General features: G+C 43.1%; 1 protein-coding gene across 1 annotated transcript in view; it reads right to left on the bottom strand.

Moving 5' to 3' along the window:
* Positions 1-26,651, bottom strand: part of TRHDE (thyrotropin releasing hormone degrading enzyme) — a 299,578-nt gene that overhangs the window by 57,945 nt on the left and 214,982 nt on the right. The window contains exon 10 of the mRNA XM_024212178.2: positions 19,878-19,966. Coding sequence (XP_024067946.2) covers positions 19,878-19,966 — 89 coding nt within the window. The remainder of the gene's footprint in view (positions 1-19,877; positions 19,967-26,651) is intronic.

The following is a 26,651-nucleotide window of genomic DNA, read 5'->3' as shown; positions in this document are numbered from 1 at the left end:
TCAGTGAAGATTGCAAGGAATGCAGGATCAAGCCCCAAGTGTCTCATAAAGAATACTTTAATTTAGTAAATTATTTTAATTCAACTAATTATTTACTTTAAACTAGGATTTGCTCAAAAATCAAAAGGTGGGCTTTTAAAAATTATCGCCACACAAAGCACTGTAAGGTAATTTAGCTTGTACGCGCTTGATCAAAGCTACAGCCTAATATTTGTTTTCCTTATCATCTTTTTTAAAAAGAAAACTACATGCAAACTTCTCTTGGACATAGTTCCAATGGGAAACTGATCAGTGTGCTTGAACTATATAAAACTAATGAAATTATGAAATGAAGTGCAAATAAATATGGTTTGATAATTCACATATGCCATCTAATACTAGATACATTGACATACTAGACTACCTGGTTTTCACGTATGGCATTTTTTGTAAAAAGTAATTAGTGAGAAAGTAAAAAGAGATTAAAACTATGGGTGTAGGGTACATGTGACACCTCCATCTTAACTATAATTCCAGTAGCACATGATAAGATATATGACAATAATCAAAATGTTAAGGTGCAGCAATACAGACCACAAAAACCCTGATATTACAAACACAGAGCACATATGCAACTTTATGTATGTTTGCAGTTCTGTTATGCATATGAGTTCAGTTAAATGTTTGCAGGACCAAAGCCTCCATAAATTATTACAACACAGTTCTGTCACTGATAAAGTATTTCTAATATTAACATTTTTTAAAGAACACTTTTTTGGAAGTTGCAAAAGACTTATCCAATTCCCTACTTGTTATTTCTCTGCTAAGGCTTATCTAAACTTGCACCAGTTTAAACAAACTAGTTTAATTAAAGCAGTTTATATAAACTGGTGAAAACTCCTATGAGGGCACAAGTATATTGGTTTAAAACTGTTTACATCAGTTTGGCTTGCCCTGCAAATTTATGAGGGCAACCACGCCACTATAAGCCAGGTTTAAATTGATTTAAGAGTTTCAACGCCCAAAGTTTCACCAATTTAACTAGACTGGCTTAAAAAAATCACACTTTTAGTTAAACCGATTCAATGGTATGTGTAAATAGACTAACTCCTTCTTAATTATACAGTAATATAGGGAGGGACAAATGTGGCAGCTTTGGACAGGAGTAAAGGACACATTAACTCCTTACTCTTGTATGTTTCAGCTCCTCATTGGCCATACCTATCCTTATTAATACAACCATGGCTGACATAGAAGAGGATGCAGAGGGACTCTGTATCCAGAGTCAAGACACATAAAGATACCTGGCATAACAGGAAACTGATTGAAATAAGATCTCCACGATTAAGATATGATCTGAAAATTATGCTCCTCTCCCTGCAAAGACGCTACCAGGATTGCTGCAAGGAGGAGAGGTTATGGGTATGATTCAGGGTTACAGATGGTGGTGTTCTCTCCCACATGTCAACTGATGGGGTAGAACAGTGGTGGGAGGGCTGTTTGTCTGCAATGGGCCCATCCATGTGAGTTATAGCTTTGTTTTGTACTTCACAGGTGACATAAGCCAGAATTAAGCTCATCATGCTTTTTAGTAAGTGAAAATTCAATATGGTTATTTTTACTGGTTATATTTGTTTCTGTGTATGAGTTTTCTATTAGTAATTGTGCTTTAATTGCTCCAATATTTGAAAATAATGACTCGGAAATAGTTAATCCATACCATTAAATTAAATCTAAAACACCTTCCAAATTGGCAAATGATCTAAAATTAGTTATGAACCAATCTTGTCCAATAACCTGCTATAACTAAGTGCAGACTATCTAGGTAAGGTAGGTGTCTGATAAAATAAAGGGAACAAATATATACACTCCCTTCTGATAAAAGGAGTTTAACTTGTGGCTTTTTGTCACAAACTATGTAAGCTATTTATGCCACATGACGTGATATAGAATGATACCTGCCAGTCCAAGCTGACAACCTCAAAATACCTTCCTCCATAAATATCAGTTGTAGGATGTCATATAGAGATCGCTCTGATACAGAACAGCAGTATTTTTTCAAAAACTGAAAATATTATCCCTGCTTTCAGTCAGTTTTAACTACAATCATAACCTCTTTTTTTTTCATAAGGCCATTGATATTTGACCTTTTCAAGCAAAAGGGGGCAGGAATCTTTCCATGCCATCCCAGCTCAAACAAGCAAGTGGTTATTGTAAAGGGTTGTCTGATGCATGTACTTCACATAATTCTATATAATTTACTGGAATTTGATGTCTGAGACTGTGTATATTCTCATGAATTTATATACAAGAAGTTTTATTTTCCCCTCATGATTTTCTGGTGGCTATGTGCAATTGAAAACCACTATACACATAGGCGATATCCCCCCACTTATCAAAAACATATTTATTAGACTCTCACAGTAGCAACACTACAGTTCAGGAGAAGGTGGCATCCCCTTCTAAACACTATATTCAGTCATTCATAAATTTCTCAAAAGATATTCCTTCAGGGCAGAAATCGCTCATTACTGATTGGAAAGATTGATTTTTAAGTTCAGACTAAACTATATAGTTATTTTTGAGTTTTAGGGAAATAAAAAAATGCATCCTACTTTTTTTCCCTTTACGAATATTGTTCAGTAGATATTTTCACTTGGATCGGTCAAAAAATATTTTTGCTTTGAAACTTTAAATTTGGCACATACATACTGGAGTCTTGTGAAGAATTGGTTAATTCAGGCAGAGTGAAGAGGTCTTAAAATTGGGGTTAATTACATTTGTACTCACTGTATACCACTCTTGCAGTGAAAAGGGACCTTAAAGTGGCCTTAGGCCTGGTCTACACTACAATTTTAGGTCGAATTTAGCAGCGTTACCTCGATTTAAGCCTGGACCCGTCCATACGACGAAGCCCTTTTTTTCTACTTAAAGGGTTCTTTAAATCGATTTCTTTACTTCACTTCCGATGAGGGGATTAGCGCTGAAATTGGCCTTGCCGGGTTGAATTTGGGGTAGTGTGGACGCAATTCGATGGTATTGGCCTCCGGGAGCTATCCCAGAGTGCTCCATTGTGACCGCTCTGGACAGCGCTCTCAACTCAGATGCACTGGCCAGGTAGACAGGAAAAGGCCTGTGAACTATTGAATCTCATTTCCTGTTTGGCCAGCGTGGCAAGGTGCAGGTGAGTGCAGATCTCATCAGCAAAGGTGACCATGATGGAGTCCCAGGATCGCAAAAGAGCTCCAGCATGGACCGAACGGGAGGTATGGGATCTGCTCGCCATATGGGGAGACGAATCCATGCTAGCTGAACTCCGTTGCAGTAAACGAAATGCCAAAACATTAGAAAAAGTCTCAAAGGGCATGAAGGACAGAGGCCATAACAGGGACGCACAGCAGTGCCGGGTGAAAATTAAGGAGCTAAGGCAAGCCTACCACAAAACCAGGCAAACGGAAGGTCCAGGGCAGAGTCGCAGACATACTGCTTCTACGCTGAGCTGCATGCCATGCTAGGGGGTGCAGCCACCACTACCCCAACCCTGTGCTTTGACTCCGTCAATGGAGAATCACGCAACACGGAAGCGGGTTTTGGGGACGAGGAAGATGATGATGAAGAGATTGAAGATAGCTCACAGCAAGGAAGTGGAGAAACCGGTTTCCCCAACAGCCAGGATACGTTTTTCACCCTGGACCTGGAGCCAGTAACCCCCGAACCCACCCAAGGCGTGCTCCCGGACCCTGAGGGCGGACAAGGGACCTCTGTTGAGTGTACCTTTGTAAATATTAGACATGGTTTAAAAGAAAGCATGTTTAATGATTAATTTGCCCTGGCATTCGCGGCCAGTTCAGCTACTGGAAAAGTCTGTTAACGTGTATGGGGATGGAGCAGAAATCCTCCAGGGACATCTCCAGAAAGCTCTTCTGGATGTACTCCCAAAGCCCTTGCAAAAGGTTTCTGGGGAGGGCTGCCTTATTCCGTCCACCATGGTAGGACACTTTACCACACCAGGCCAGTAGCACGTAGTCTGGAATCATTGCATAACAAAGAATGGCAGCGTATGGTCCCGGTGTTTGCTGGCATTCAGACAACATCCATTCCTTATCTCTCTGTGTTATCCTCAGGAGAGTGATATCATTCATGGTCACCTGGTTGAAATAGGGTGCTTTTATTAAGGGGACATTCAGAGGTGCCCGTTGCTGCTCGGCTGTTTGGCTACGTGGCTGAACAGAAATGTTCCCCGCTGTTAGCCACGCGGTGGGGAGAGGGGTGAAGTGATCTTCCCAGAGAATTGCGTGTGTGTGTGTGGGCGTTATTTGGGTTTGTGCTGCACACTAACCCGCAAACCGCAGCCCCTCCTTTTAAATTGCCAACTCATTTTAAATGGCCAACCCAACGGCCGCTTGGTATGGAAAATGAGGGTGCTGCTGTTTGAAACCATTCCCACATGTTATGAAGGTTAAAGAAGCCAAAAGACTGTGGCTTATCATGGCTGCCTGCAAGCCGAATTCTGTTGCCTGGCACTGCGTGAGTGATCTCTCACACCAAACCGGCAGGCCCTCAATATAAATAAGAGGCAAAATGCAACCTTGTAACCAAAGCACATGTGCTGTGTAATGTGAACAGCAAGGTTTAACGGGAAAGAGTGATTCTATTGTTCTCTAAAATGTGTCTTTTTAACTACCAATCTCCCTTTTTCCCCACCAGCTGCAAATGTTTCTCCTTCGCAGAGGCTAGCGAAGATTAGAAGGCGAAAAAAACGTACTCGGGATGACATGTTCTCGGAGCTCCAGATGTCCTCCCAGGCTGACAGAGCACAGCAGAATGCGTGGAGGCAGACAATGTCAGAGTGCAAAAAAGCACAATATGAACGTGAGGAGAGGTGGCGGGCTGAATCGCGGGCTGAAGAGAGTAAGTGGCGGGCTGAAGAGGATAGGTGGCGTCAGATTGCTGATAGAAGGCAAGAGTCGATGCTCTGACTGCTGGAGCATCAAACTGATATGCTCCAGCGTATAGTTGAGCTGCAGGAAAGGCAGCAGGAGCACAGACCGCCGCTACAGCCCCTGTGTAACCAACAGCCCTCCTCCCCAAGTTCCATAGCCTCCTCACCCAGACGCCCAAGAACGCGGTGGGGGGGCCTCCAGCCACCCAGCCACTCCACCTCAGAGGATTGCCCAAGCAACAGAAGGTTGGCCTTCAATAAGTTTTAAAGTTTTAAAGTGCAGTGTGGCCTTGTCCTTCCCTCCTCCCCCACCCCACCCGGCGCTTCCCTCCTCCCCCACCCCTCCCGGACTACCTTGGCAGTTATCCCCCTATTTGTGTGATGAATTAATAAAGAATGCATGAATGTGAAGTAACAATGACTTTATTGCCTCTGCAAGTGGTGATCAAAGGGGGGAGGGGAGGGTGGCTAGCTTACAGGGAAGTAGAGTGAACCGGGGGTGGGGGAGGGTTTCATCAAGGAGAAACAAACAGAACTTTCACACTGTAGCCTGGCCAGTCATGAAACTGGTTTTCAAAGCTTCTCTGATGCGCACCGCACCCTGCTGTGCTCTTCTAACCATCCTGGTGTCTGGCTGTGTGTAATCAGCGGCCAGGCGATTTGCCTCAACCTCCCACCCCGCCATAAATGTCTCCCCCTTACTCTCACAGATATTGTGGAGCGCACAGCAAGCAGTAATAACAATGGGAATATTGGTTTCGCTGAGGTCTATCTGAGTCAGTAAACTGCGCCAGCGCGCTTTTAAACGTCCAAATGCACATTCTACTTGCTCAGCCTATAGTTGAACAGGTCCTGACTACTGTCCAGGCTGCCTGTGTATGGCTTCATGAGCCATGACATCAAGGGGTAGGCTGGATCCCCAAGGATAACTATAGGCATTTCAACATCCCCAACGGTTATTTTCTGGTCTGGGAAGAAAGTCCCTTCCTGCAGCTTTTGAAACAGACCAGAGTTCCTGAAGACGCGAGCGTCATGTACTTTTCCCGGCCATCCCACGTTGACGTTGGTGAAATGTCCCTTGTGATCCACCAGTGCTTGCAGCAGCATTGAAAAGTACCCCTTTCGGTTTATGTACTTGCTGGCTTGGTGCTCCGGTGCCAAGACAAGGATATGGGTTCCGTCGATTGCCCCACCACAGTTAGGGAATCCCATTGCAGCAAAGCCATCCACTATGACCTGTACATTTCCCAGAGTCACTACCCTTGATATCAGCAGCTCTTTGATTACGTTGGCTACTTCGATCACAGCAGCCCCCACAGTAGATTTGCCCACTCCAAATTGATGCCCGACTGACCGGTAGCTGTCTGGCATTGCAAGCTTCCACAGGGCTATCGCCACTCGCTTCTCAACTGTGAGGGCTGCTCTCATCTTGGTAGTCTGGCGCTTCAGAGCAGGGGAAAGCAAGTCACAAAGTTCCATGAAAGTGCCCTTACGCAAGCGAAAGTTTCGCAGCCACTGGGAATCATCCCAGACCTGAAACACTATGCGGTCCCACCAGTCTGTCCTTGTTTCCTGGGCCCAGAATCGGTGTTCCACGGCATGAACCTTCCCCATTAACACCATGATGTGCACATTGCCAGGGCCCGTACTTTTTGAGAAGTCTATGTCCATGTCTATTTCCTCATCACTCTCGTCACCACGCTGCTGTCGCCTCCTCGCCTGGTTTTGCATATACTCTAGGATAATGAGTGTGTTGGTTATATAATTGCCGCGATGATCTGAGTGGGCTCCATGATCCCAGTGCTATGGCGTCTGGGCTGAAAAAAGGCACGAAACGATTGTCTGCCATTGCTTTCACGGAGGGAGGGAGGGGGGCCTGATGACATGTACCCAGAATCACCTGCAACACTCTTTTTGCCCCATCAGGCATTGGGATCTCAACCCAGAATTCCAATGGGCAGCGGAGACTGCGGGAACTGTGGGATAGCTACCCACAGTGCAATGCTCTGGAAGTCGACGCTAGCCTCGGTACTGTGGACGCAGTCCGCTGACTTAATGCACTTAGAGCATTTTGTGTGAGGACACACACAATCGACTTTATAAAAACGATTTCTAAACAACCAACTTCTATAAATTCGACCTAATTTTGTAGTGTAGACATACCCTTAGTGATAGGCCTATGGGAGACAAGGCAGTTTGTTGTTTTCACAAGAGTTAACATATTAAGTTAAAGACTGTGGGAAAGTGCAGGGTTAACCTTTACCTGCTAACTCTTGTTAAAACCACAGGTCACCTTGTCTTCATTAGATGTTACCTTGTGTTAGTTGCTACATTAGCTAAGACAAGTTAAGAATGAACTTTTTTTCCTAGTGAAGACAAGGGCTAAATGAGAATCAGGCCTGATCACTTGAGGTTCTGACCTCCTACTCTCAAGATTCTCAATGGCCTCAACTCCCATTGAGATCAGTAGTTATGGATTTTGGGCAACTTGCAGGGGGAACTCAGCATCTTGCAAGATCACATCCATGCATCGAGCATCCATCTGGAAGGAAGTGCATTGATGCTGACAAACATATGGGCCCTGTCTACAAGCCGTTTTTATAATGATTTAACTATTTTGGTTAGAAGTGTCATTTTTCTACATAAATGGTTAAATTAACATGGAATAAAGCTGTTTTATGATGGTATCGCTTATTCCCTTTCCCCACATGAATATCAATACCAGTATAAGGCAGATTTATACCAGTTAGGGATGGTTGACAAGTTTCAGACACCTTTTTCCATAAAAAAAATACTGTTTTGGCAAAACGAAGATGTTTTGCGGGAACATATCGGTTTCAACAAAATTTTTCTAAATTTTTGGTGGGAAAATTTCAAACCAAAATAAGTCAAATGAAAATGAAATATTTTATTTAAATGTGTTTCGACTATTAAGGAATTAAGGAAATCATCTGCAAACACTTGGAAGATAGTAAGGTGATAGGGAATAGTCAGCATGGATTTGTAAAGAACAAATCATGTCAAACCAATCTGATAGCTTTCTTTGATGGGATAACGAGTCTTGTGGATAAGGGAGAAGCGGTGGATGTGGTATACCTAGACTTTAGTAAGGCATTTGATACGGTCTTGCATGATATTCTTATCAATAAACTAGGCAAATACAACTTAGATGGGGCTACTATAAGGTGGGTGCATAACTGGCTGGATAACCGTACTCTGAGAGTACACCTCTACCTTGATATAACGTTGTCCTTGGGAGCCAAAAAATCTTACCGCGTTATAGGTGAAACCGCGTTATAGCGAACTTGCTTTGATCCACCGGAGTGCGCAGCCCCACCCCCTTGGAGCACTGCTTTACCATGTTATATCCAAATTTGTGTTATATCGGGTCGCGTTATATCGGGGTAGAGGTGTAGTTATTAATGGTTCCCAATCCTGCTGGAAACAAGTGGGGTTCCGCAGGGGTCTGTTTTGGGACTGGCTCTGTTCAATATCTTCATCAATGACTTAGATATTGGCATAGAAAGTACGCTTATTAAGTTTGCAGATGAATCCAAACTGGGAGTGTAGCGGGGTGGTAACCCCGCTCCTGTCCAGAGGGGGCTGTGGCTGGAGAAAGCAGCTTTTAGGCTGAGCTGATTGGGGGAAGTGGCTGCAGCTGGGGCCACGCCCCAAACAGCCTCAGCTGGCCCTATAAAGGCCAGGGCAGCCAAGAAGCTCAGCAGTCTCTCTCTCTGAGTGCAGAGAGAGAAGGGCCTGGCTGCAGCAAGCTAGAGACAGAGTACCTGAGTGCAGCAGGGCTGGGGACAGGCTGAGGAGCTGGGGAGCGCCAGCCTGGACAGCCCCAGGCTGCGGCCTAGAGGAAGGCCAAGGGGTACTGGGGGTTGCAGAGGGCAGCCCAGGGCTAGGCCAAGGCAGCAGGTCCAAACCCTCCTTGCCAGTAATGAGTGGCCTATACTGCAGTCTGCCCCAGGGAGCGGGGGCTAGTTGGTGACGGGCAGTGGCCTAGTGCTGAGGCAAGGTGGGGATAGTCAGTGGGGGTTCCCCTGGGAGGGGAGACCTAGCGTGTGGGTACTGCCAGGGGGCAGCACCCAGAGCAAGAGGCACCGGGGTCCTGGGAGGGACACGGGAGCCCAGAAGAAGACAGATGGATCACCGGCCTGCAGAGGGCGCTCGAGAGGCTGGAGAGCTAATTCCCTGGACGACCAGCAAGAGGCGCCGCAGGGGTGAGTTGGCTCCTCTTACAGGGAGGGATTGCATCTACTTTGGAGGATAGGGTAATAATTCAAAATGATCTGGACAAATTGGAGAAATGGTCTGAGGTAAACAGGATGAAGTTTAATAAAGACAAATGCAAAGTGCTCCACTTAGGAAGGAACAATCAGTTTCACACGTACAGAATGGGAAGAGACTGTCTAGGAAGGAGTACAGCAGAAAGGGATCTAAGGGTTATAGTGGACCACAAGCTAAATATGAGTCAACAGTGTGATGCTGTTGCAAAAAAAGCAAACATGATTCTGGGATGCATTAACAGGTGTGTTGTGAGCAAGACCTGAGAAGTCATTCTTCCACTCTACTCTGCGCTGGTTAGGCCTCAACTGGAGTACTGTGTCCAGTTCTGGGCACCGCATTTCAAGAAAGATGTGGAAAAATTGGAGAGGGTCCAGAGAAGAGCAACAAGAAAGTTTAAAGGTCTTGAGAACATGACCTATGAAGGAAGGCTGAAAGAACTGGGTTTGTTTAGTTTGGAAAAGAAGACTGAGAGGGGACATGATAGCAGTTTTTGGGTATCTAAAAGGGTGTCATAAGGAGGAGGGAGAAAAACTTGTTCATCTTAGCCTCTCAGGATAGAACAAGAAGAAATGGGCTTAAACTGCAGCAAGGGAAGTTTAAGTTGGACATTAGGAAGAAGTTCCTAACTGTCAGGGTGGTTAAACACTAGAATAAATTGCCTAGGGAGGTTGTGTAATCTCCATCTCTGGAGATATTTAAGAGTAGGTTAGATAAATGTCTATCAGGGATGGTCTAGACAGTATTTGGTCCTGCCATGAGGGCAGGGGACTGGACTCGATGACCTCTCAAGGTCCCTTTCAGTCCTAGAATCTATGAATCTATTATTTTGATTGGATTTGCCATTCTGTTTCAATTCAGTGTGGAAAAAAGTTGTTTCCGCACCATGTATTTTCATTGGATGAGTGCATCCATTAACATTGTCAGGGTGTGGGACTGATTCATTTTACCCACATGTGGCGTCATACAGTGAGAGCAGCAACTGTGTTAGTGTCCTGGCTCAGTTGTTGGGATAGAGGGAGGGCTGTGATTGTGACTGAAAGTGCATCTTTGGTGAAAGGAAGGAGGGATTTCCAGGTACTGTGACTCCCTGACCCCCATAGTTGCTGGGTGCTGCAGTGAAACAGGACATATTCATTGATTTTTGCCTCACTAATCCTGCCTTTCTCTCCCTGTTCGGATAGATGAAAAGAGAGTGGAAGCAATTCAGGTCAGACTCAGCAGCTGTTGATGCTGCTCCACTAGAGGCAATACTGCACATCATCCCTCACACAGCTCCCCATCTGAGAGCTCTGTTAGTGGCACCAGCAGACCCATGGGCAGTATGTATAAGAGGCGTGCGGAGGCTAAGCCTCCCCAAAATACGCTGGCCATGCAGGAAGGTTAATGCCACGGATGCGGCGCAGGTCATCTCCCTTGGGGGCGCGCCGTCCCACCGTCTTTGAAATGCTGGAAGCGAAGTTATCTAGAGGTGTGGGGCACCACAGGTGCCTGGACCGGGGCCCCACCCATGCTCCACCTCGAGGCTCTGCCCTGCTTGGCCTCTTCCCCCTCGAGGCCCCGCCCTTGCTTCGCTTCTTCCCCCTAGATGCCCACTGCCTGCCACTTGTTCCTCTCCACAGTGGAGAGGAACGTGCGGCCGGGCAGGCCTTGGGGAAAGAGGTGGAGTGGGGGCAGGATCTTGGGGGTGAGGCCACAGGCCAGGCGCCAGTGCCCCCCACTTTCTAGGGAGCTTCCAGCACTCAAGTGTAAGCCTCCCCAAACGGAAGACTCACACGACGCCTATGAGCAGAGCCTGGCATGAGGTTGCACAGAAGCAGCACTCTTCTATGCAGCAGTTTAGGGTGGGAAAAGAAAGACCAGCTCTTGAGACGTGGTTTGCTCAGTGGTGAAACTGTTGTGGAATCTCAGCATCATGAAGCCAAGGAAGTGAAGGGAGGGAACCAGATTGCCATGGGGAGTCAGCAGCCTGAGGCAGACAGCTCCTCCAGAAAGGAATATTGCCCTGGGGCACAATCAAAAACTCAGGGGGCAGGAACTAGTAATGATTAAGAAGAGGTGGAATTTAGCACAGCTTCAGTTAGTTTTGTATCTCCTCCTGAATCGCCTGAGGTTGATTCCGCTTTAGAGGCTGACCCCAGCAGGCTATTGCCCAAGCACCAGCAGCTACAGCTCCCTCTAAAAGCTTGCTCCATTATTTCCTCTCTAAAAAGGATGAGGTTGTTAGTCCTGGCTCTCATGTGTGGGAAAGATCACTGCCCCCATATGGACATAGTTTTGGTGGGAACACTAGGGGGGAAAGTGTTCCCACAATGCATTTGTCTCAGCAACAACTATCAATAACTGAACAGTCCCAGTCTTTTTAATCTCTCCTCATATGGGAGCTGTTCCACACCCTTAATCATTTTTGTTGCCCTTGTCTGTACCATTTCCATTTTTAATATATCCTTTTTTAAGATGGAGAAACCATAGCTGCACGCAGTATTCAAGGTGTGGGTGTACCACGGCTTTACATAGTGGCATTATGATATTTTCTGTTTTATCATCTAAACCTTTTCTAATAGTTCCTAACATTCCATTAGATTTTTTGACTGTTGCTGCATATTAAGCAGATGTTTTCAGAGAACTATTCACAATGACTCCAAGATCTCTTTCTCGAGCGGTAGCAGCTAATTTAAACTCCATCATTTTGTCTGTCTCACTGGGATTATGTTTTCCAATATGCATTACTTTGCATTTATCAACATTGAATTTCATCTGCCATTTTGTTGTTCAGTTACCTAGTTTTGAAATCCCTAATGTAATTCTTCACAGTCTGCTTTGTACTTAACTATCTTGAGTAATTTTATATCATTTGCAAATTTTGCCAGCTCACTGTTTACCCCTTTTTCAAGATCATTTATGCATATGTTAAACACTCGTCCCAGTACAGATCCCTGGTGGACACAGTTATTTACCTCTCTCCATTCTCAAAACTGACCATTTATTCCTACCCTTTGTTTCCTGTCTTTAATCAGTTACTGATCCATGGTAGGACCTTCCCTCCACGACTGCTTACTTTGCTTAAGAGCATTTGGTGGGAGACCTTGTCAAAGGCTTTCTGGAAGTCCAAGTATACTATATCCATCCACTGGATCTCTTGTCCACATGTTTGTTGAACTCCTCAAAAGAATTCTAGTAGATTGGTGAGGCATGATTTCTTTTTTACAAAAGCCGTGTTGACTCTTCTCCAACAAATCATGTTAATCTATGTGTCTGATAATTCTGTTCTTTACTATAGTTTCAACCAATTTGTCTGGTACTGAGGTTAGGCTTACCAACCTGTAATTGCCATGATCGCGTCTGGAGCCTTTTTTAAAAATTTGCATCACATTTGCTATCCTCCAGTCATCTGGCACAGAAGCTAATTTATGTGATAGGTTATGTACCACAGTTAGTAATTCTGCAATTTCATATTTGAGTTCCTTCAGAACTCTTGGTGAATACCATCTGATCCTGATGACTTACTACTGTTTAATTTATCAATTTGTTCCAAAACCTCCTCTACTGATACCTTAATCTGTGACATTTCCTCTGATTTGTCACCTAAAAAATAATGGCTCAGGTATGGGAATCTCCCTCACATCCTGTGTAGTGAAGACCGATGCAAAGAATTCATTTAACTTCGCCACAATGGTCTAGTCTTAAGCGCTCCTTTAGCATCTTGATCGTCCAGTGGCCCCACTGATTGTTTGGCAGGCTTCCTGCTTCTGATGTACTTAAAAAAAAATTCCTATTAGTTTTGAGTCTTTGGCTAGTTTTGCGTCTTTGGCTAGTTGCTCTTCACATTCTTTTTTGGCCTGTCTAATTTTACTCTTACACTTGTCTTGCCAGAGTTTATGCTCCTTTCTAGTTTTTTCAGTAAGATTTGACTTCCAATTTTTAAAGCCTGCCTTTTTGCCTTCTTTTTGTTTACTATTTAGACATGGTGTCCTGTTTTTGGTCCTTTTACTATCCTTTTTATTTTGGGATATACATTTGATTTGAGCCGCTATTGTGGTGTTTTTAAAAAGTTTACATGCAGCTTGCAGGCATTTCACTCTTGTGAATGTTCCTTTTAATTTCCATTGAACTAGCTTCTTCATTTTTTGTGTAGTTTCCCTTTCTGAAATTAAATACTACTGTGATGGACTTCTCAGATATTCCCTCCCCCGCCCACAGGATGTTAAATTTTATTATATTATGATCGCTATTACCGAGCAGTTCAACTATATTCAGCTCTTGGACCAGATCCCCTGTGCCACTTAGGACTACATCAAGAATTGCCTCTCCCCTTGTGGGTTCCAGGACTAGCTGCTCCAAGAAGCAGTCATTAACAGTGTCTAGAAACTTTATTTCTGCAACCTATCCTGAGGTGACATGTACCCAGTCAATACGGGGAAATCCCCCATTATTATTATTTAGATTTCTTTTTTTTTATAGCCTCTAATCTCCCTGAGCATTTCACAGTCACCATCCTGGTGAATTGATCAGTACTAATTCCTACTGCTATACTCTTATTATTCAAGAATGGAATTTCTATCCATAGAGATTCTATGGTACAGTCTGATTCATTTAAGATTTTTACTAAATATGGCTCTATGATTTCTTTCACATACAGTGCCACTCCCCCACCAGCACAACCTATTCTGTCATTCCTATATATTTTGTACCCTGGTATTACAGTGTCCCATTGATTGTCATCATTCTACCAAGTTTCTGTGATGCCTACTATTTCAATATCCTCATTTAATACCAGGCACTCAAGTTCACCCATCTTATTATTTAGACATCTAACATTTGTATACAAACACTTATAAAATTTGTCACTTTTTATTTGTCTGCCTTTATGTGATGTAATTGAATGGGATTCACTTTCATTTGACTTTTTCTCTTCAGTTCCCACCTGTGCTTTATCGACATCTATCCTCTCCTCTTTACTAAGATACAGAGAATCCGTATTAATAGATCCTCTCCATCGGATGTCTCTGTCAGAACTGTGTGCTCCTCCACAGCTGTCAGCTTTTCCCCAAGCCCTTAGTTTAAAAACTCCCCTATGACCTCTTTAAGATGGGGTGACCAGAACTGCAAATCTGGTTCCAGCGATCTGGTTCTATTTTGGTTTAACAGGAGCCCATCCTTCCTGTATAGGGTCCTGCTTTCCCAAAAGATTCCCCAGTTCCTAATAAGCCGGAAACACCCCTTTTTATAGCATGATCTCATCCATGCATTGAGACTCTGCAGCTCTGCCTGTCTATCTGGCCCTGCGCATGGAACTGGACGTATTTCAGAAAATGCTACCAGCTGGATTTTAATCTCTTCCCTGGCAGCCTAAATTTGGCCTCCAGGAGCTCTTTCCTATCTCACTGGTACCTACATGTACTAGTAACAGTAGTGGCAATACGTGCCCTTAGTGAACAGGATGCTGCACTTTCCATGAGTGGGTTTGAAGAACAGGACACATCTCAGAGAAGCTGCATGCTGTCACAGAAGACTCAGACCCCTCGTGCTCTCTATTGGATTTGTCACACCTGACAATGGATTAAATCAGAAAGTCAGCGCACGATGGTGGCTTCCATCACATCCCTCGCCCCACTCACTGTCTCAGTCTTGTTGTGAGGGAATTTCTGGAGGTGATACCCATCTGCAGGCATTGTTGTCAATAGCCCGGAAGATCTGTGGCTACTTCAGCTGCTTCTAGTCAGCAAGGTGCACACTAGGAAGCTGCAAGCCTGAGTTATCTGCAGACCTAATTTAGTCTCTCTGCCCTGCAATAGAGAAGGGCTACTAGGATGATCTGAGGAATGGAAAACCTGTCTTATGAAAGGAGAATCAAAGAGCTCAGCTTGTTTAGCCTAACCAAAAGAAGGCTGAGGGGAGATATGATTGCTCTCTATAAATATATCAGAGGGATAAATACCAGGGAGGGAGAGGAATTATTTAAGCTCAGTACCAATGTGGACACAAGAACTATCCATCAGGAAGTTTAGACTTGAAATTAGATGAAGGTTTCTAACGATCAGAGGAGTGAAGTTCTGGAACTGCCTTCCAAGGGGAGCAGTGGGGGCAAAAGACATATCTGGCTTCAAGATTAAGTTTGATAAGTTTATGGAGGGGATGGTATGATGGGATAGCCTAATTTTGGCAATTAATTGATCTTTGACTATTAGCGGTAAATATGCCTAATGGCCTGTGATGGGATGTTAGATGGGGTGGGATCTGAGTTACTACAGAGAATTCTTTCCTGGGTGTCCGGCTGGTGAGTCTTGCCCACATGCTCAGGGTTTAGCTGATCGCCATATTTGGGGTCGGGAAGGAATTTTCCTCCAGGGCAGATTGGCAGAGGCCCTGGGGTTTTTTCGCCTTCCTCTGCAGCGTGGGGCATGGGTCACTTGCTGGAGGATTCTCTGCACCTTGAAGTCTTTAAACCGTGATTTGAGGACTTCAATGGCTCTGACATAGGTTAGGGGTTTGTTGCGGGAGTGGATGGGTGAGATTCTGTGGCCTGCGTTGTGCAGGAAATCAGACTAGACGATCATAATGGTCCCTTCTGACTTAAAGTCTATGACTCTAACCAGATGGAGCTGGAGGTGGTGACCAGATGGAACTCCACCTCTTACAGGCTGAAGTACCTGTATGAGCAGAGAGCAGCAGTGCAAACATGGTACATTCGTAGCTCCACACACACGCAGCCCAGCCGCTACTTGTCACCCTCCCACTGGGTGCTCATGAAGAAACTAACTGACATCCAACAACACTGATGAGGCCACAAAGCCGGTCACCAATGATGATGTGGGGATCAGTCAAGTAATTCCCTCACTGCTTGCTGGAGATAAAATTAACGCACATGAAGAACCTCTTCCATTAACAGAGTGACAGTGCTGGAAAGTCGCTAGTTGGAGTCATGCTGTCTGCTCTTTTGAAAAATTGTCGTCTCCAAGGCAGCAGGTAGAAGGAGTGCTACTTGGTGTCAATATATTTAGTTACCCATTTCAAAAGTATCCTGGCTTCCTTCATCTCAGGCAACAGGGAGGCAGACATACTGTGCTTGAAAAATCAACTCTGAGGCATTGCCATGGCCCTCAAGATGTGGGCAGCAGCATCTTCACCACTAGAAGTCAACAGTACAGCAAATACTACAGCAGGAGACTAGTACTTCCATGAGTATACAGGGAGAGAGCAATACACCCGTTTGTGACAGTGTGGAGGATTTTGTTCCGGTTGACACTGCCTCCTCCGCTCTTGGAGAGGAGTACACTGCTACTGTGGTGCAGAGGGCATTGGCAGGATATGCCAAGATATCAGACTAGTGCCCACTAACTCAGACCCTCTTCATTATTGGCAGCTGAATGTGTGGACAGCATTTCATCTCTTGGCTGTGTGTCTCCCACTTTTCTTGCCCACCATCAAGCATGTGCTCAGAGCAGTTCTTTAGCACAGCAGTCGCTGTAGTCTCCAAGAGGTGTACATCTGTCTGCAGGGAACGGGAAGAGGCTTTCATTCATCCACATGAATAGACATCAGTTTCCCCAGGAACATCCCGCATGGAACATGTCAGCAGCAGCCTGATGGAAAACCCTGAAGCGATGGTGGGGGAGGAAGAGGAGGACTGCTGAGGGGATTTTCATGTACTTGTCCCCTTATTGCTCTCCAGACTCAGCCTCTTCCTTTCTGAAATTTTGCAAGTGGAGGAACGTCTGTCAGAGTCCACCTTGGAGTGCACAGAATGGATTCCTAACACCACCACACAGTCAGGCACCAGTCCCAGTACCTTTCTTATGGATTGACTATAATTTGCTTTAATTATTGCACTGGAGAGCCTCAGACAGAGGGAGACAGACCAACCTGCCAGCTGTGAAGTTACTGGCACAAGAGACAGACCACTGTATTAAGTGTCTTAGAGCACTGTGCTTATGGATAACCCGATGAATCTCTCTGGCCCTCTCTCCCTCTGTCAAATCTTTACTTTTGCCAGTTCAATGTTGTGATGGAAAGTTCAGGGTTGCTGGCTTCAGGATGGGGCCCTGGGTGCACCCTCCAGCACCTTTGAGTGCCTCTTGTGGATGTGGCACCACAGGGTGTTAGTCTCAGAGTCTCTCCTGGCTACATGACAGTGGGGAGGGAGCTTTTTCACAGTGGTGGTAGGAAGCCTCATCTGGCTCCTGCCCTAGCAAGAAGGTACATCTGCTACCACCTCTATGCACCATCACCCCCACCTGCTCCCCATAATCTCCTTTCCGAGTCCTAGGGGATTTTATTTTTTCATTTATTTTGGTCTATGTGTCACTGACCCACCCTCCTCTCACCCTGACTAGTTGACATTGAGCTCTGTCCCACTGATAACTGAATTCAGAATGGTCACTATTGGACTTGCTCTTCTGAGTTGAAAGAAAAGTGCAGCCTGACTCCCAAGCCAGCTGTTAGACCTCTCGAGCCTCTTCCTCCGGTTGCAGAATTGCTTCTAGACAACTTCCAGTGACAGGACTACAACAGGACTCTTCCTCTGCATTATGGAAACCCTCTGGGATCCCCCACAAGTTAACAAGCCTGGAAACTGCCTCCTTCAGACTCAGAACACTTCCTGGAGCAACAAGCACATCATCTCTGTATCAGCTGCAGAAAACCTCCTAGGATTCCCCTAGCATCAATCATTGTATTCTGCAAATACAATGGGTACAGCGAGTTACGTGTTTAACATACCCAAAGTTGATGTCATCATTTTTATTGCAGTATCACCTAAGACCCTACTATGCTCGACATTGTAGAAACACGCAAGATGATACCATCCCTGCCCTGACGAGCATACAATCTAATATGAAATAAGACAACCAGTGAGTGAGAGGTAGGGGAACGACAAGCATAAAGATCATCATCACGTTGATTAGCTATGCACACCACTATATGGCTCTGAATCATTTGCAAGTTGTTTTACAAGTATAGGTAACAGCCATCCCTGATGACTGCTCACTATAGCCATCATTAGGTTGTTGATTTCTTATAGGCATCTCCGAGTAGGTCTTAAGGAGAAGAGTGTAGTGGCTTTTCAGATTAGGTGAGGGAGGGCATTCAGTGAGTAAAGAGCAGCAAGGCAGAAATTGTGCAGCTGATCATGGAAGACACCCATAAATGAGTTTTCCAGGCTGGCATCAGTGGCAGAGGGAAGCACGTGTGTGTGAAAGTAAGACTGTGAGATTGATAGTTATATTGGCCTGATCAGCTCCCACTGCAGTCAATGCGAATCTCACCATTGACTTCAGCGGGAGCTGGATCAAGCCCTGAGGGACAAGAGCAGGTAAGATAAGGATGAGGCAGAGTGTGAAGGGGCTTGAAGTATTGCAAAGTATTATCACTGTGGCCAACTTAATGCTGCTGTGGGAAAAATTAACATTTGCATTTCCTGACCGGAGTGTGTCTAAATTCTAGAATGAAAATTACTCTGGTCCCAGACCCCAGTCCTAGACCAGTGCCAAAAAAAGAAGCTAGATCATGGGAGCAGTAATAAAATATTAAGGTCTGATACATCGTGAACAATCAGGGCTAGAAACACATACCTTATACCACTAGAAAGTTGGGATTCTCATATTTCCACTGCTATACTGGTATACACCATTCATTTCTAGCCCTGCCGGTTGCTAAGCTCTAAGGTACTATTATCCCTTACTGACCTGTAAAAGAACAAAAAGGAAAAGACAGGCACACACAGGCTTGGCTATTTCTTCCTTCCAGTTCTATTTACTCTGGAAGGAAACCCATAGGCTATACCTTTTCTGTACTGTCAACTGGGTCAATTCTTCCTCTACTGCCCAGGCATGTACAGGATGTATGGCTCCTTCTCTTCCACTTCTTTTAATCGTATCATACAACTCCCCAACTTTTTCTTAATTCACTTCAATTCTGACATAAATTCAGGAGCAGATACAGCATGCACTGTCAGGGAAAGAGAGGAACGCTTTCTAACATTTGCAAGATGGTATTCTTAGCTGCTTTCGGGTGATAAAAGGCATTGGCTTCTAGCTCTAGCTGTTCTCAAGATAGTGGTTGCTATTATCATGTCAGAATTGAAGCAGGGGGTAAAAGCAAGATGGCAATCAGAATAATGCTCCAATATCTAGCAACCTACCAGGGCTAGAAACACTTTGGGAGATCAATAAAAAGATTTTGGGGGACACTAAATGTTTCTTAGCACTGGTTGTGGACGGTTGATCAAATTTAGAAAAAAAACCAACAGTATTCTTAACCTTAATATTACATTACTGCATATTTTGCATTTATTAGTTTACAGATTTTACATTTAGCAGGTGTTTTATTACAAAGATATTTTATTTAGCTTTCACCATTCTATATAGGGAATTGCATTTATACAATAATTTAGTATGTGATTTCAGATATAAAATAGCTGCTTTGGAACATCTTTCTGTTTAAAACCTTTTCTTTGCACCATCTAACTTTTGTGAAAATTACCTGGTTCTTTCCTCTTCTCCCCCCTCATCCTTCCCCCCCAAAATTATCTTTCTTGCAGTTCATTTTCAAGCAGCTGTAATTGGGTGCACTGCAACTAAACAATTACCTAGGATCAATTCTGAGAAACAGTTCAGGAAAACACATGTATGCTTTACGAGATTCCACTGTGAGGAAAGTTTATTTTTACCTGATTTGTTAGACACCCATATAATTGCCTCTGAAGAGATGTGGCTCGTATTTCCTACTGCAATTGTTAGTGGAATCTGCCACAAGTAGCTGCAAGACAAAGGAGGGGGATCTAAGAACAAAAATATTGAACCAAGTCTTCTCACTCACAGCAATCAGGGATCACATCAAAGAAATCACAACACAATTTCAGTAGCAGTAAAGATTTTGATTCTAATAAGTCACTTTGATTTTAAGATGAATATGATAGTGGTAACAAACCAACGAAAAGGCGATTCATCTTAAAAAAAAAATACTGAATTAGAGTTTTCACAAGCTACAATACGAGAGACTTTTCCCACAAGGTTTCTAGTACAAGGTTTTTATAAAAGAGGAAAGAATGACCTCCCATAAAAATATTACCACCATTCATTCCTTCCTGAAAAAGAGAAACCCGAGGGGAAAATATGCTTTGGTTTAGATGGTCCGCTAAGTTTAAAAGCAACCTAAAAGCACTGCCATTTTTTTAGTGTAACTTCTTAATGTGTTACAATAGGCTTTCATTACTAGTAGATTATGACAGAAAGTTAATGGGCCTGTTCCTCAACTGACTTGCCCCTTCTGTTGTCATTTACACCTGTGCAAATTACCATTCAGATCTGGACACATGCAGCTGGCACAGGTGTAAGGGAGGGGAGAATCAAACCTCAGCATCATCACAGTGCACAAGCACGTCATTCATTGAATAAATGTCAGTAATTCATCTAAGATCTTCATAATGTTTTACCCTAAAGAGAAATTACTGCACACTGTATATCTTTTCTCAGGCGAGGGAAAGGATTCCTTTAGGATGCCATTATTATTACCCCTACTTTCACCCCCCCACAACCACCTCAAACACAAAATCCTTCCTCCAGCTTGGGAGAGTTATAAACGTTTCCCCTACACAGCCTCCCTCCAGGTGTGATTTTTAAATCAATTTAGTTAAACTGATGCAAATGTGTGTGGACCAGCACTTAATGTCCAAATCAGCTCCACAACCACCAGTATTTGTCACTTCAAAATTAGTTGGTGTTTAGAAGTTTTAAACTGCAACTATCACTCCTCTGAGATTTGCTCATTCAGAAGTTTGCCCCACTTAACTATATGCAATACTTAAATGTGTCACAACACCAATAAACATGCTTGCAAATGACTAATGGTCTGCCAGGGAACACATCTGTCATACAGTGCTGAAAGTTACATGCATCATGGAGTGCATAGCACTGCATTTCCTCAGTATGTATTCAGAGAGAAATGGTGGACTCCTAAAAAGGAATCTAAGGGCTTTTCTACAAGGTGGGGTAATGTGCACTGTGAGGGTCTGATTTTTAAAGTGCATTAATGTGTTGTGCATTAACTGGTCTGTGCAGACCCTGCTGGTGTGCTTTAACATACTGCTGTTTGAAACGGTATCATGTTAAAGTGCAGTAGGGGAGCAGTTCTCAACCAGGAGTCTGGGGCTCCTTGGGGGGGATGCAAGCAGGTTTCATGGGGTCTGCCAAGCAGAGCCAGTGTTAAGACTCGCTGGGGCCCAGGGTAGAAAGCTGAAGCCCCGTTGTGTGGGGCTGAAGCCTGGGGCTCCAAGCCCTGCCACCTGGGGCTGAAGACAAAGTCTGAGTTTTGTGGTGTGGGGCCCCCCTATGGTGTGGGGCCTCGGGCAATTTGAATCATAGAATATCAGGGTTGGAAGAGACCTCAGGAAGTCATCTAGTCCAAGCCCCTGCTCAAAGCAGGACCAACCCCAACTAAATCATCCCAGCCAGGGCTTTGTCAAGCCGGGCCTCAAAAACCTCTAAGGATGGAGGTTGCTTGCTACCACCTAGCACTGGCCCTGGCTTTTATATGCAGAAAAACAGTTGTTGTGGCACTGGTGGGCCATGGAGTTTTTATAGCATGTTGGGAGGCTAGGGGCCTCAGAAAGTAAAAGGTTGAGAACTTCGGCACTAGGGAACCTTTAGTGAGCACCAGCAGGGTCTACACAGACCAGTTAATGCACAACATGTTAGTACTCTGTAGAAATCACATCCCAAAGGATGAATTACCTCACTGTGTAGACAAGTCTTAAGTGACTTCTATTCCTCCACTATCTTCAGATGGCATCAATGTTACATGGATTATTTGATTCCTTTGCTTATTACAATCCAAATGCCTGATTCAGCAAATACTAATGCACATGAGTAGCTTTACACACTTGATTTCTCACATACATAAGTGTTTGCAGCATCCAAATTATCCAAATAAAAATAGGGGAGTACATCTGGGACAATAATACTCAAAACACAGCTATTCAATGGAGGAAGATACTTGGAAAGCAGCAATGTTGGAAGAGCTGTGAGTGACACTGGAAGGCAAACTAGATATGAACACACAGTGTATTGTGGCAGCAAAAAAACCAAATCAAAACAAAAAACAAGCCAGCATGATTTTGGGCTGTGCAGGTAATGGCATCATGCCACATAGCAGGGAAATGATAGTCCCTGGCTAGCAGCCAGATTCTGATATCCTTACTCATTTTGAATACAAACCTACTCTATGAGTGGTCCCATTGAAATTAATGAGAAAACTCATGCAATAAGGTGCTAGTCAGTATGAGTAAGGATATTAAAATCTGGCCTTAAATTACTCTGGGAAATACCAGACCTTTAAAAATAGAGTCAGTTTTGGATACCACAGTATGAAAAAGACATTGAAAACCTGGAGAGAATTCAGAGAAAAGCAGCAAAGCTATATGAGAGGCAAGACCCACTAATATATGAGAAAAGATGAAATATATTATATAAATATTGCTCTTGTAATAGCTCGCTCAATGTCAAGGCCCTGTGACAATAATAAATGGAAAATAGCAAAAGAAAAAAAGACTGTCACATACTAATTTGGCTGCCTTTTTAAAAATGTATTCTCAATATTTTGAGAGGAAATGTCATGTAATAGATATTAAACTGATTATACTTTTTGTATATAAATAGATTGAATATCCTGTGTTGTTTTATTCAAGTAAATGTTATGCTTTTACTCAAAGGTTTGGATAACAGCAAAGTACAAAAAAATCTCAGCAAAAATATTTAATAATATAGCTATTTTAGAGCTTTATTTTAATTTTTATGTCAAAAAACATTTTCGTGTTGATGCGGCTACACAGCAGATAGTCTTATAACTGAGACCGGTTATAACACTTGAAATTAATGAGTTCCATTCAAATACATGGGGCCAGAGAGCACTCTCTACAGAAAAACTCTTGGGGAAAAGGGTCATTCCTTTTGTACAGCATCGGTCCTCTCCTTTACTTGTCACGACAGACTCTCGGCTGGGGCCCCACAAAGTTTTGAGGGCAGGAAGGGGAGAAAAAGCAGGGACTCTGTTGAACTCCCTGTCTCTTCTCTAGTCAACCCACATATAGCCAAGCTGATGTGTGAGGAGATGTCTCCTCTGTGGCTCCTACTGAGGCAAAGGCAAAAGCAGCAGGGGGGATTCAGGCTGTGAGGATGTGGGCCAGAAGAGTGGCACACAGGCACAGCAATCTTGCAGAATGAATCTTATATCTGTGTACAGATCCTCAGAGGGCATGGGTTTTAGATCTCTCACACCTGCCTACTTCACAGGCCCTCCAAATCCCTTCTCCTTGAGGATTTGTTTCCCAGTACAGTGGTTCTCAACCAGAGGCACGTGTACCCCTGAGAGTACGCAGAGGTCTTCCAAGGGGTACAGCAACTCATCTAGAAATTTGCCTAGTTTTACAACAGGCTACATAAAAAGCACTGGCGAAGTCAGTATAAACTAAAATTTCATACTGACAATGACTTGTCAATATACTATACATTGAAATGTAAATACCAGATTTATATTCCTATTGATTTATTTTATAATGATATGGTAAAAATGAGAAAGTAAGCAATTTTTCAGTAATAGTGTGCTGTGACACTTTTGTATTTTTATGTCTGTTTTTGTAAGCAAGTAGTTTTAATGTGAGATGAAATTTGGGGGTATGCAAGACAAATCAGACTCTTGAAAGGGGTACAGTAGTCTGAAACGGTTGAGAGCCACTGTCCCGGTAGAACACGGTTTCTCCATAGGATTTGAACAGTGCGGATGTTAATGAGTAAAAGTCCGGTAAACTACCTTCTTCCATTCTCCAGCTTGTGCCATTCTATATGTACTATTACCCCTTAATTGGCATATATGCTTGGCTGCTTCCTCATTCCAGCTTTTTTCCCCTTTACTGTGCTATAAACCTGGGCCAGCTCTTCCACTGCTGCCCATGCATGGCAGTCATATGTGGTTTCTTCTCTCAAGGTTTCTCATCAACACCTTCTCTGAGGGACACACACTGTGTCTTCCAGCTGTTTGCCTTCACCTGTATAGTTGTAGGACCCTGGTGAATTCCCCTCTTCCTCTATTTTACCTAATTTTTGAGGGTTGAGAGGGTGAGAGGAGATGGAAGCTTCTCTCTTATTTTCCTCATTTGTTATGGCTTATGTGTGTATCTGGTGCAGAAAGGAATACTGCTCTCAGCTACCAATTCCAGTGAAAAATTGGAACCTGTCCTTGAAGACCAGGAGACTAGTCTGGAATGACTTAAAACAAGCCAGTTGGTTCTTCCACCCTCAACCATATGCCTGTAGGGACAGGACAGCTGTTAAGGCAGCATGCTCAGATCTGGGGGAAACGGAGCGTTATAGCTATCAAGCTATTCAGCTCACACATGATGCTGAAAAGCTTAAGCAGGACAAACACGTAGGTCCTCTTGGGTAAAAAGATGGTTATCTTCATAGCAGATCAGTAAAGTGTGGGGATTCTCAGGGCTATGAGAGGAATTTAAAGGAATCACCTGTGAGGATGAGGTAGAGATAAATTTGAAATTGGACTGGATGTGGGAAACACGTGATGGAACTGTAAAGTGCATAATGTCGCACATTCATGAATATCTTGAAGAGATGTTTGAAAAATGGGAATGCTATTGAGTGTTAATGCAAATAAACCCATTATTGGTACACTAGGCCATTATTCTTTGAAGTAGTTAAATTCAAGTTGTAGTTAAATTCACAATTAAAGGGAACGTACTGCCGCTTTGTTTTTGGTGGCACCACTTCAACGCATAATACAGAAGCACATTAATATCTACATTCAATTTGCAGAATAATTCAGAGAGACTTGCTTGATATAGTAATACAATTTAGTAACTGTTGAGATGCATGTAATACTAGAAGCTAGCTAATTATGCTATGCTTGGATTATATAGATTTGTCTTGAGCGTTACACTATAATTACATATCCTACATTACTGTACTTTATCTCACTCAGAAAAAATCATATTTGTGATGAATACTTGCTATGCCTTAACTTATACCAAATAACTAACTGAGATCCCTCTATGGAAAAATTCAGAGATTATAAACTATCTCGCAAACATGATTCTTCACATTTCTTATCTGTGATGAATAGTAATGCTATAGTAATGTTGGATTTCCAACAGAAGAGTTGGCTGGTTTCTTTAGAAAAGCCAAAAAAGGGGCAATAGTTTCTTTGCTAACATAACAAAAATCTCAGGGTCATTATAAAGAAGAGGCAAGGTGCTTGGAGTTTCATATTTTGCACACCTCTTGAACTACTTCTTTACATTAATTAACCTTTTTTCCTGCAATTTAAACTCATTTTTTCAAGATTTATTTCCCCATTGACTTCCATAGACCAGGATTTTACACATATTTTTCCATTCACATTTCTCCCCTCTCTGTTCCTTTTTTCCCAGTGTCATTTTTAAGTTGGAAAGGTTAGATTTTTGTTGGTAAATGTTGGTAAGCGTCAACTTCACCGCACACACACAAACCAGTGAAAAAACATTTCCATCAATACTAATCAAATTTACAAAGGCAAAGTTTACAAAGAAAAATGCTGCTTGAAAACTTATTAGACTTTGATTTAAGGATATTTACTTTGTATATTTTTGACATGTGATGTTGACAATTTGTGTTTTAACGGTTACAAAGCTTTAACTTTTTGAATCTGAATGAATACTGTCATTAAATAATTACTGTCTGACCCCCTTGCATTGTCTGATCCTCTCTCCATAATTTTATGCAACTGTGAAAATTTAAAATGGACACAAATTGAAGAAAATGCTTAAAACCCATAATTTTGCATAACTGAAAATTTAAATTGATAGAAGTCTGAAAAATGGTTAAAAATAAACATCAATATTATCCATCAAAATTATAAAACAATAAAAATTTAATTCTGCCAAGCCTAATAATTTTGGATTTGTTTTTTGGCTCTGGATGCTATTTTATTATGCACTTTAATTTTCATTGGATTTTTTTCTCTCTGTACCTCTCTGCCCCCTTAGCAGATTGCCACAGCTTTCAAAGTCTTGAAAGTTTGAGTGGGTTCAGAATTAGTTAAACAAATTCGCTCATCCCTAATCATAATAGACAGTTCAATGAATATGACTGCTCACTATTCAGGGGCATAGGATTCTAGATTGCATTGACGAGAGCATTGTAATTAATACAATTGCCTCAAGTAAATCAATGATCTGCACCTAATGTACTGCTTTCATTGTTGGTTGCCTTCTTTAAAAAGGACATTCCTGAACTTCAAAAGATCTAAAAACAACTAAAGTGACAAGAGGTTGGAGGGCCTTAGATATAAGAAAGATTTAAAATCTTTGATTACTTAAATTTGAGAGAAAGGAAGTATGAGATGACATGGCAGAGGTACACAAAAACGTAAATGGTCTATGAAAACTCAGTCAATTTTT

Source organism: Terrapene carolina, unplaced genomic scaffold (assembly GCF_002925995.2).
Source record: "Terrapene carolina triunguis isolate 2854851 unplaced genomic scaffold, T_m_triunguis-2.0 Scaffold68, whole genome shotgun sequence".
In the NCBI taxonomy this organism is placed as follows: Eukaryota; Metazoa; Chordata; order Testudines; family Emydidae; genus Terrapene; species Terrapene triunguis.
Note: the sequence above shows the minus strand (reverse complement) of the source record. Positions and strands in the feature narration are given on the sequence as shown.